The sequence below is a fragment of the Oreochromis aureus genome, linkage group 3 (genome assembly GCF_013358895.1).
Source record: "Oreochromis aureus strain Israel breed Guangdong linkage group 3, ZZ_aureus, whole genome shotgun sequence".
Lineage (NCBI taxonomy): Eukaryota > Metazoa > Chordata > Actinopteri > Cichliformes > Cichlidae > Oreochromis > Oreochromis aureus.
The window spans coordinates 38,581,155-38,593,174 of record NC_052944.1 but is presented as its reverse complement, the minus strand read 5'-3'; the positions used below and the strand labels follow the sequence as shown (position 1 = coordinate 38,593,174).

General features: G+C 38.4%; 1 protein-coding gene across 5 annotated transcripts in view; it reads left to right on the top strand.

Moving 5' to 3' along the window:
* The window catches only part of LOC116318550 (low affinity immunoglobulin gamma Fc region receptor II-a-like), a 50,471-nt gene extending 43,010 nt beyond the window's left edge, over positions 1 to 7,461 (top strand). For 3 of the 5 annotated variants that reach the window (XM_039610186.1, XM_039610184.1, XM_039610187.1), the window contains exons 4-7: positions 1,080 to 1,328; positions 1,519 to 1,647; positions 3,650 to 3,721; positions 6,052 to 7,461. In XM_039610186.1, coding sequence (XP_039466120.1) covers positions 1,080 to 1,328; positions 1,519 to 1,647; positions 3,650 to 3,721; positions 6,052 to 6,107 — 506 coding nt within the window. In that variant the 3' untranslated portion in view covers positions 6,108 to 7,461. The remainder of the gene's footprint in view (positions 1 to 1,079; positions 1,329 to 1,518; positions 1,648 to 3,649; positions 3,722 to 6,051) is intronic. The other 2 variants (XM_039610185.1, XM_039610188.1) reach the window with 2 other exon arrangements.
* The last annotated feature ends 4,559 nt before the right edge of the window (positions 7,462 to 12,020 follow it).

Sequence of the window (12,020 nt, the reverse complement as noted above, 5' to 3'; positions counted from 1 at the left end):
AGATTTGGACCTAATAGAAAATGTCACGGAGTGGACTGAGGGTATTTAAATTAATGCATCAAATTTCAGGGAAATCCAACCGGTAACCGTTATAGTGGGTCACTTTATGTTAATGTTGTGTTATTACAGACTGATAACGTGATATTAAATATTAAATATGCACCATGAGAAGCCTGACATGAGGATTTGTTGAAACAGCTACAAACCTCATTTGTGTTTTCCAGCCAAATGACTTCTTACCCATTGTCTGATATTAATACTGGCTGTGGCCTCCTGATAGCAAACTAACAGTAGGCAGATTCAAAAAACAGACTTTTGCTAAAATACAGAAATGAGCATTATTATTGTTTTACTTCTCTAAATATCTAATATGAAGCTAGAACCTGCACCCTGTTAGCTTAGCATAAATCATTTAGTTCAAAATTAACAAAAGCTTGTACCTGAGGTATAGGCATCCTAACCACAGGGTGTAGTTCTAGAGTAACTAGGACATACACGTAAAGGGTAACTCAACACCTGCAGTTAGCTAAAGAAATTAGCAGTAAATCTAATGGTTGACTCTAATGGGTTTTGAATTAAAGTACTGCAATAAGGTTCATTTAGATATTAGTGCATGGTCAAAGCTTATTCCAAGCATGGCTAACAGTTAAAGCTTTTAGTTAATACCATAGCTACGCATAATCAATAATTAGATGAAATGCTGGAGCTAGCTAAAATTATAAACAAAAAGTTATAAATTATTGACCTAAAAGTATGCCCTGTGAGTTAAAATGGTTGGATAAAAATGCAAATTAATATTTAGAACCAAAAATCTAACCAAAAACGATACACTAGTGAAATTTATCGCTATGTGTAATGAAATGAAAAGCTGTTAAATGCAGTAGTAACTTAAAATGCTGTCTGAATTGCTGAAATAGTTGAATTCATTCAAACATGACAGTTGTTAATTAGGAAGTTTTTTTTTTTTCCATTTTGATCTTATCTGATCTGGACTATGTCTTGTTTTGGGTTTTTTTAAGTGAAGCTTTGAGCCATCTTAAAACTAACTAATTGATGATTTCTGTCATGCTGTTGTTCAGGAGGCTCTGTGATCCTGGAGAGTCCGGTCCATCCTCTGCAGGAAGGCGATGCTGCGACTCTGCGCTGCATGAATAAGCAGAGATCTTTTATCAACCTCACAGCTGAATTTTATAAAGATGGCCTCCTCATCAGGAACAGCTCTACAGGAATCATGACCATGCTCAAAGTTTCAAAGTCTGATGAAGGTTTCTACAAGTGTACCATCTCTGGTAGCGGAGAATCACCGGACAGCTGGCTGTCTGTCACAGGTGAGAAGACTGAAAAGTAAAAAGGAAACAAACTTTTTCACACATTAGATATAACTTCTGTTTCCACATTTGTTGGTGCTTTTATTTGAGCATAGCACAGAGATCACAGTCTACCAACGCGATAGCCCAAACTTGTTGTTGCGTTTGCATCAAGAACAAACTGTGGTTTCTGTTTTCTTTTGTGTTTAAGCTGGGCGACCCAAATCTTTTCACTCCCCTCCTATGTATGTTGTGCTTCCTGTGGTGGGTGTCTGCCTCTCGCTGGCTGTGGTGTTGGTTGTGCTGGTGCTGCTGTTCTGCCTCTGGAGGAACCACAAAGGTCAGTCTGTTTTTGAAGTATATCTGTTAGCCACAGCTTTGCACTTACTGTCATATTCTTTAGTTACTGTAAACACACAGTTTATATCATTGAATTTCTTATACAGAATCCCGCCGCTAAAATCCAAAAGTGCACTGCTGGTTAAAGTGCCTCTAAGTTTCCAATAAATTTGGGTACTTTACTTTATGAAACTATATACATATTAAGATTAAATTATGAGTTTCAAAGAGATTAACTGTTAGTTTTTTAGTGTGGCGGTAAAGACTTTATCTCTTGTTCTTTTGGCTGTCACCACAGCAGAACCACATACTTGATTTAGTAGATTTTTTTCCCCCTGAATGACATTTCTGGGAGGGTTGTGTCACATCAGATAACACCATGCAGTCTCAAAGAGTCAGATTATGCAAATTTCCAGAAGAAAATTATATGTGCGTATTCATCGCATACAAGTATCAGTGCGTCTCTGCATACTGAACCTTTGTGGCTCTTTATTTAGTAAAATGAGAATATTGAAACTTAAAAAGTGATCGGATGTAAACAGTGTCTTTGATGCCCTTTTTTAAATCTTGGTGCTAGCTTTTACACTCTTAAGCTTAACAACCAATAAAACATTTTAAAAATGATGATACAGTCTAAACCAAGGTGACTGAGAGCGTCATTTCCTGCATAGTTTCTATTCATTTCTAGCCGACCAATGAACTTTGCCTTTCAATAGATAAAACAACAATCTTTTAGATTTTAGATCCACCCAAATGTATTTTTGAACTTAAAAAAGAAGACACCTTTTGCTCACAATATAAATATAAATGCACATTTTAAAAATGTGATTAAATCAATTTAAAATGATCTTTGCTTTTTTTGCAGATATTTCTGATGCGTACTGTTCATATACACTCAATGAACACTTTATTAGAAGGGCTATAATTAAACTGGGCTAGACATTGGACTATTTTTGATTTTGCTGAGTGTTGATATGATTCTACGTATTATTTTCCACATCAAAAATGGGTTTTGCTGCATTTCGTTGTGGTTATTTTGGAAAAGCCATGTACTTTCGCTTAGTTCATATCTTTCCCCCTTCTGATTGAAGATTTTGGGTCAATTGTTGGCACCAGACGTGATTTTAACACAGCCCGGTACATAGATGAGCTGATATACTTAAAACACAGTGGTGTGACTAACGTAAAAAAGTATGAGGGCATCATGTCTTACGTATTCTTCTGTGTTATCAACTGTTCGATCTCCTTGGTATGTCTTTGTGTTTCATGAGCTCACTGCAGATCTGATCTCTGTTTAGTCACTATTTGGATGATGAAAGTGTTGAAACTCACTGCACAGAAACCATTTATGTTGTATTTGTTTGATTTAGGTCAAAACAGAGGGCCTGTGCGAAAAAGCACAATCAGAAAGTAATCAGGTCGTTGTTGGTTCTGGTGTGTTTAGACATAACTGTAAGACCAAAAATAATACTTGTAGTATTAAACCATGAAACTATGAAACCCTCCCCCACACTTTTACAGGTTTATGTAAAGACTGCACATGTTCTCCTTGTGTGGGTTTCTTTCGGGTAGTCCAGCTTCCTGCTCACACTGCAAGCCTTAACTGAACTTCCTCGACTGTATCTGCACGAGTTTATGCATCGCTGAGAGCTCATTGTTGGGAAACAGCATAAAAAAGCAGCAGATGTTTCCTGGTAAAACAGTCAGAGAGTGTCATGTAGAAGCATTCAGGTCACTGAAGACAAAAAACCTGGAAGAGCGCTACAGCTTTAAGAATCTCATTTTGATGAATCAACAGCAGGATTTACGTTGCAAATGGTTTTCTGTAATGTACTCTCTTTACTGAGCTGATCTATATTTAGTGATTTAACAGAACAAATTATATAAATGAGATTGATTACATGTAGCAGAGAGCTATATGTTTAACTTTTTACATGGTTGTTTTATGGTCGAAAATCATATTTCCAAGCAGATGTTTAACAGTGAGAAGTGTTGTGCTGCAGGTGAAACTGACCCTGATGTTTCCTACACTGATGTCACCATCGTACCGGAAGTGCAGCCAAAGAGTGACAAAGGTAAAAACATATGCAGAGATCTTTCCCACACGTACACAAGAGCCTGAAGCATATCATGTATGTTGTTTATATTACCTTAGTTTTTCCTTTTTGTTTAAAGTTATAAAGACTTTATTTGTGCTATGTTATCTGATCATGAGTGAAACTTCTTTGATCTTTGAGTCAAGTGTAATCGTGCATGAAACTACCACATCATTGTTTAATGACACAAAAGTATCGGTCCTTATCAAGGAAGCAGACAAGCAAGGGAAAAGTTTCATTTTGTTAATGATTTATAGAGTTAATGGAGTATCAACACATAATAAGATACAAACAATAACTAAACATAGAAACAAACAAATACAGGTGGGTGACTCAGAGGGGGTTCAGAGAGTTTTGAAAAATGTGGTTTCACTCGTGGTCGGGGGGATAGAAACCAGACATGAGTAACAAAAATATAATCAAAATCTGTTGTGTTCCCAGATTGTCACGTGTAATGACTTTTGGTTTCTATTTAAATGTTACTATTTTTAGTTTCTCTGGGTTTACTTCTGCCTGGTGTATGGGCATTTCTCATTACATTCTCCTATGCTCCTCTCCTCGCTTCTTAGTCCCCCCTACCATGAGGAGAGAGTTCTCTCATGTTTGATATTTAGGGCCCTGATTTAAAGTCACAATATGACACAGTGTGGCAAGATAGTATCAGTGCTGTGCAAAAGTCCTGAGCTAACCTCATTTTTTTATATTTGGTTTCCAAGGTCTTTCAAAGATTTATTTTGGACACTGGCTGCTTTTTCATGCATTTATATATATTTTTTATTTATTTTAATTTTTTAGGGGGATGTGTTTTTTATTTGTTAAGCTACTTAAAAGGAACCTAACCCACTGATGAACCAGAGTTGTGTCGACACATAACAACGAACACATTTTTATTTGCATCTTTGTTGCACCTAAATATTCGCATTTTGTCATCAGATTCTACAAAAATGCCAAATATAACACAGTTTGAGAAACACAAAACAGCATTTTTACACCAACAAGATGATTCCCAAAGAACCATTGGGATCTGGGACATCTCTGCACGTTTACTGATGCCTAATCACAAATGGTGTCAGTGGTAGGGCTGCCATCAAGAAGCTATTCTTAAGGTAGGAAAACAGGAAGTGATGGAGTGAATCCCAAATTTAAATATTTGGTTCAAACTGTCATCAGTATGTACAGAGGAGGTCATGAGAGAGGTACAGTGAGTGTCTGCAGCCATCTGTAAAACACACTGGAGCATTCCTCATGTTTTTTTTTACTTCATTTCAGCCAGTGTTTTGGAGATCTTGTCAAAACTGATGAAATTATGAATACAATGATCCCAAACACTGCCAACGCACTAAAAACATAGAGTGTTAGAAAAACACACAAAGAAACACTGTCAGTCATGGATTGGCCTCCCTGAGCCCGGGCCTCAACATTTTTGAAGTACAGGGTCATATAAAGGCAGCCAACATCTAAAGAAGAGCTTTGAATGTCCTTCAAGAACCCCGGAGAACTATTCCTGAAGACTACTTAAAGAAACAAGAACGCTGCCTAAGAGAGTTCAGACTGTGTTAAGGAATAACACAACCTTCAACACTGTAAGAACTGTACAAGCTTTTATAGCCTTATATCCTGTGATTCTATGTTTGCACGTTTCACTGCATCATTGCACCCATTTTCCATGTAAGACAGGCTGAACTCTGTCCTCTCTCCTTTAAATGCATTTTAGGGATTTTTCACATGGAGTACTGACTTTACTTTCTGGTCATTGCTCAGCCTCCCTCAGCGTCTTGCATTTGGTTCCTCTACAAGGCCATGATTTATCTTCATGACACACAGAAAAGTGGCTTATAAATGACTGTGCTGTGTCCTGTACCATCACAGAGATTGTTTTAAATGTAAACTTACTGCATTTCCTATTATTGGTACACAAAGATCTTCCTTAATAATAATGTTAAAAACGTTTTAGCATCAAAATGTATGCAGTGCTTACGGTAAAAGTATTCATTATAAAGAATTGCCCATTACTGCAAGTGAGTACTGATTCACTGCAACACTGTGACACTGCAACAGTGCTGAAGGTAGAGGCAGTCATATTTTAAGGGGGCGGGGACAACCCCTTCAGACTGTGTGTGAGAGTCACAGAAAAATGAAGCGTGAAACAAAGAAAGCCCACACATCTGTTCCCTGTGTGGAACATGGACATCTACTTACAGTGACGTAAGTAGATGTTTTAAAAATGTATAGCATGTAATGAAGTGTAGTTGAACTTTAATGTCTGCATGTTGTTAGTAGTTTAACAGGTTGCATTTTTGTGTCTTTAGCAGAAACAGATTCTGAAGCAACTTTCTACTCAACAATCAAACCAGCAGCCAGCTGAGCGGAGACATCAGAGTCTGTGCTGGGATCTATTTTTGTTTTGTCTTCATGTATAAAAACTGTAAATGTAAACTGAGCCGAGTCCTGCTGCAGCTAAAGACCCGCTTGTTTTGCATGCACTGCTGTAAAATCATAGACTTTTGTTCTTAAACTATTTATTGTTTATTGTACTTGTCATTTTTTTGCCTGTGATTTTTTTTTATTTAATTTTTTATATAACTCGTGAATAACAAACACTTCCAGCTTGGTAGTTGAAGAAGTGGATGACAGAGTGCTCAGTTTCTGTTTTTCAGCAGTGTACTGAGTAACCTGTTCTACCGCTATGAATGAAGCTTGGAAAATAGAAAACTGGAAAATGTACTCCAGAATTACCCGACTGAGCCAGTCCCTTGCAATTTCTCATTACAGTTTCTGCTTTCATGTGTACAAGTGAAACTTCCTTAATATGTTTATTATGTGTGGATCTGTTTATAGAAACTGAGCAGACAGGGACTTCCCACTAATTTACTAATGATTAGCTCACTTCCTGTTTGATCTTTGCCTCTCCTTCTTCCCACTGTATCTGATTTCATTCAGATACTCAGAGCTCATCAACAGATCCTGTCAGGCTGTAATTTTAATCAGGTTTTTAAAAATGTGGTTTTCATTTAATCATTGTTTCAACTGCATTTAAAACTCTTCTTCAGTTTTACCATCTATATCTTCAAATCACTGAATTTATGCTTTGTACTTTCCCCCAAACACTGACTCATCCACTTGTTTGGCTCAGGCTTTTCCATGTGAGAGGAAACTCAATCCACGTGTCTTAGAAATATCTTGTCATCATACTAATGAAAGCAAGTCATGACAAAGCTGTTTTTTCTATTTTTTTGTTGTTGTTTTTTCAGGTGCCAAGTTTCTGTCATTTTGTTATTTAACAGTGAGTGTGTCACATGCTAGTCAGGTGAATGTAAACTATTGTCTTGTACTTTTCCAGCTCTCCAAGAAAATGAATTATTATTTTAATCATAAAGTTGTTTAATATTTAATTTAAAAGATCAAATTTGTGGTCTAAATAAATAAAATATATAAATATCGTGCTTCTTTTTAAATTGAGTGATCTGTCAGTACAAAGGACCACTTCACTGAATGAAAGAGCAAACACACAGTAACAAAGTATTTTATTCTATTTGCACAGTATTTTATTGTAATTGTATAGTACTTATTCTATTGTATTCCAGTGGCTGGTATTCTTTCTATTTTTGTATGTTATTCTGTTTATCTTATTCTATTCTATTGTGTTTCTCTCCTAATTTTTACAGCTCTTGTACTTTCTGCCATGACCAAGAATTACCCACATGTGGGTCTAATAAAGGTTTATCTCATCTCTTACCTTTCATTCTGAAACCTCAGCTTGTGTAACATTTTAAGACAAAAACCAAACAACAAGCAGATTTAACAAAAGGTTAATTTATTTACGTGAAAAAGTGAGCTCTGCAATCTCACATCACTATTTACTGAGGTCATTTCTAAGAACTGCACTGATTTTGACAGTATAAAGTCACGTTTCTCACCGACGCCACCTGGCGGGCCCCTTTTTTATTTGCCAAACATGGATCACTCATAGTGCTCTCTCTCCCATGTGTTCAAATGTTGTTCTTATCTTAGTCGGAGTCTAAGGACAGAGTTTCCTGTGCAGATACGAAAAAGAAAATGATCAGAGAACATGTCACATTAAAATCGGTTCTGATTCATTTTTCTAGTATAAGATAAATGGCTGAAGTGGCAGGAGACGTTGATGAGAGCAAATATAAAAACTCGCTTCACTTTTTTTATTTTATTTATGGAGCCAAATCTCAACAACAGCAGTTGCTTCAATGCACTTTACATAGTAAGTTAAAGACTCTATAATAATACAAAGGAGACTTTTCAAGTGGCATCTCCAGCTATAATCATCGCTGCAGAGTGTGGAGTCGTTCTAAAATGTATAACAACTCTGCCCCCTAGTCGTCAGTGTATGTGCGTTGGTGGTTCTTGGTGTCCAGGGCTGGGCGCTCAGGTATGTACCGGCTCACTCCTGGTGGCTGCTTGACAGGACTGGGCGCCTGTGCCTCAGTCAGGCCCTCAGGCCTCTGGGCCTGCGGATCGGTTCACTCTGGCGCAGCTGGCTCTGGCTTCTGCTCCGTGGCTGCTGGGTGACCCCTTGTTTGGGGCTCTCCTCAGCTCTTCCCAGGAGGGTTACACAGTTGACCCTCTGATGGTCCCTCTTGGGATCTCGCACTCTGGGGCCTGGATCTCCTCCATACCTGCTTCATGCCCTGGAGGACAGGGCTATGGCTCCCCCCCACACCCCTACTGTACTGTATGTAGCGGAGATGACAATAAAGTTTACTTTGACTTCAGCACAGCAGAAAGCAGGCGCACCGAGGGCTCTCATGCTCACTTTATAGAATTTCGAAAATCCATGGGTGTATATTATAAGTCTGTATCATAATGTCTGGTGTTTTCATGTTTGTTGGTTTGTTTTTATTTTGTGTTATTTTGCCAGTTGGTTATTAGATGCCGCCCCGCCCTCTCCTCCCTGCGCCGCAAGCAGCAGGCACACCTCGCAAACGGAGGGTGCCCTTACTCCCAGCAAATGGGCGACAGAAAACCGGTAAAACCGGAAAATCGGTCCCTATGCATCCCCAAAATGCGCTGGCATGATGTCGGGGCAGCATGAGTACGAGCAACTTTTTTTTTTTTTTGCCGATGCCCGTGATGCCGCCCGGGCAACCGCCCATATCAAAAACCGTTACTGAGCTGAAGATGTTCAAATTTGTACAATTTTTCTCAGTCGATTTGCCATTCTCTTTTCACGCAGTTCTCAAAACACTTAGGGCATTTTTCATAACACAGAATATCAAAAATGAATATTCAGTAAATCATTTCAACTCTATGAGAAATAGATTAAACCTTTCCTTACACTTTACAGACTCATCAAAATGTTTATCTTTTTTTCCCCTCAAAAACTTTGTGACGTTGGAGAGAGTTCTGCAAAACTGTAGGCCTAATGTAGAGTAACATATTATCAGAAACAAAAATCAGATGAAACTTTACAAAACTGATGAAAAGTAAAAATAATGTGTGAAACTATATTTGTCAGAAAAAAGAGACAAAGACAAAATGTACAGCCTGAGAACATTGAACAACTACTGTACAGTCCAGGTAAAGTCAGCTATGTACATTCAGTAGCCACTTTATTAGATACACCTCTTCCACTGCTAGTCATGGCAATCCAAATATCTAATCAGCCAATTACATCAGCAACAGCTCAAAGCTCACACGGTCAAGACAGCAAACATTGAGAAAATATCCAGTGAGCAGCAGCTCTGTGAAAATAACTTACACGGCTATTCATCACAATCAAGCTACTCTATGTAGAAGAGCATCTCTGAAAGCACAACACATCTCACCTTGAAGCAGATAGGCTACAGCAGCAGAAGACCACACTGGGGATAACACCTGTCAACTAAGAACAGGAAACTGAGGCTACATTTCACGTGGACTCACCAAAATTAGACAACAGCAGATTCAAAAACACCCCAGTCACCAGATGGCCACGCATCATACTGATGTCTTTGGAAATTAATTTCTCTCTCTCTCTCACTTTTGTCTTCAGACACCGTGAAAACTGAAGAAACACAAAGTTTACAACAAATGTTTTTGAGCTTATCAGAGTCTCTGATGTCAGTGTCCATAAACAGTCTTGAGCAAGCAGAACAGAAAAAATGCAAAATAATGGATATCACTAAAAAAAATGTCCTCTTATTACCAGTGTAGAACACGGATGCAACATTATACAAACAATATACATGAAACCATACCGTGTGCGCCTCTTGGACCACATGCAGAATAACATTAACGTTGAGGCTGTAGATGCATCTATAGCTCTGTATCCATAGCTTCACAATGCCATGGTTGTGTTCTCAGCCAAACTCTGGTCATGTGACCATTACAAACTCTACCTCATACAAACTTTACAGCACTTTACATATTTAACAAACCCATATTTTGTAATCACATATTTTAGACACGTTTTTTTAATCAATGTTACACTTTTATCATCTTATCCAATAAATAAATGAACTAAATTAAGCATGAATCTATCACAGAAACATAGGAAATAACCAACTTTATTTTAACTGTTTCAAGGACAGTTACAGAAAGTATTCAGGAAAGTGAGAGATCCTGAGTTGTGACTGACCAAAGATCATGCTGGATATCTACTTTCATGTGGACTGGGTAATGTGTGAGGAACTAAAGAATTGTTTGATGAAAATGAAAATGATGAACCTAAAGAGAACAACCTAAAAATCAAAGCAGAAAAAAAATATGCGGTAGGCTGACATTTTATTGCAGCACCTAAAAATGGCACAAAGGAGCAGATAATGGTCTTGCTGATGGGTTAAGGACCTTCTCTTTCCCTGTCCAGCTCTCCTAGAGTAACTGTCTGCTGGAATCACCTCCATACTCCTGAGATTTATTGTTGTCCCAGAGAACATTCCTTTCAGATACTTTTTCAAAGAACATTCACACCATGCTAAAATATTCCAAGTATTTTATTTCTAGTAGTTCTTTACGAAATACAGCTTTATTCCTTATTCTCTCTCTCTCTCTCTCTCGGGCAAAGGCGAAGAACATCCAGGAAAACAAGTAGCAAGAGCATGAAAAACCTTAGAGCCAATACCAACGTGACGTCGTTGACAAACTGGCAGTGAAGGAGAGTCTGAGTGGAGATGAACTCCTCGACCTGATTAACCAGAATCAGCCTCGGGTGTGCAGGACTGCAGGAGAGATGATGGCTCCACCCAGCGGTGGAGACCAAGGAACTCAGTTGCCTGATGGAATTTTCCAGTCATACCTCCAGATCCTGACAGCAGGGTTGTTACTCAAGCCTTTTACACAGTACTGTACATGTAACCAGTGGTGGTCCTGGCCTGTTTGGTGCCCTGGGCGAACACACCAGTGCTATCCTCTATGCTGTTGCATGCTGGGGCAGCAGGTTGAGGGTCACAGACGCCAACAGACTAAATAAACTGATCCACAAGGCCAGTAATGTTGTGGGGATGGAGCTGGACTCTGTTAGGGTGGTGTCTGAGAGGTAGATGTTGTACAAGATAAGGACAGTCATGGATAATACCTAACACAGGCAATAAAGTTTACTTTGACTTCAGCAGCGAGCAGGCGCACAGAGGGCTCTCGCGCTCACTTTTTGAATAGAATTTCGAAAAAACATCGGTGCACATTATAAGTCTGTATCATAATGTTTGGTGTTTTCGTGTTTGTTGGTTTGTTTTTATTTAGTTTTATTTTGCGAGTTGGTTGTTAGATGCTGCTCCAGGCAGCCAGAGAATCCTGTTGCTGTTCTGTGAGTCTATCGTGCAAGTGGTGTGATATGCCCATGTAGAAAGGACGGCACTGCAACGCTGGACTTGCCCTTACTCTGGGCTCCCTCTTTATTCTGGCAACTGATACAAAGAAAACAGCACACAGTCGTCATTAACAGTGTGCAAAGCAACTGCAACATTCAGTTCACCAGCTTGGGAGTATTTTCCTTTTTTTCCCCAAACATAACACTTAACAAATGACTAAGATATATTTATACAACACAACATCAACAAAGCCTTTCTTTTAAAAGTTCTAGCTGAAACCAAACCTGTGATCGTATAGTAGCAGTATTATTTATTTATTTTTCTCCTTGTGGTAAATGAGTGATGAGACATATCTCCTTTTTCCTAACCAACAACAATAACATATAAAAACAGCTTTTCTATTATAAAACAATCATCATTGTTCATCTTTTTTTTCCCTATACAACAGCATCAATTAAAACTTATACTTAACAGCGCCTACCTGGTACAAAGAAAACAGCACACAGTTGTCATTAACAGTG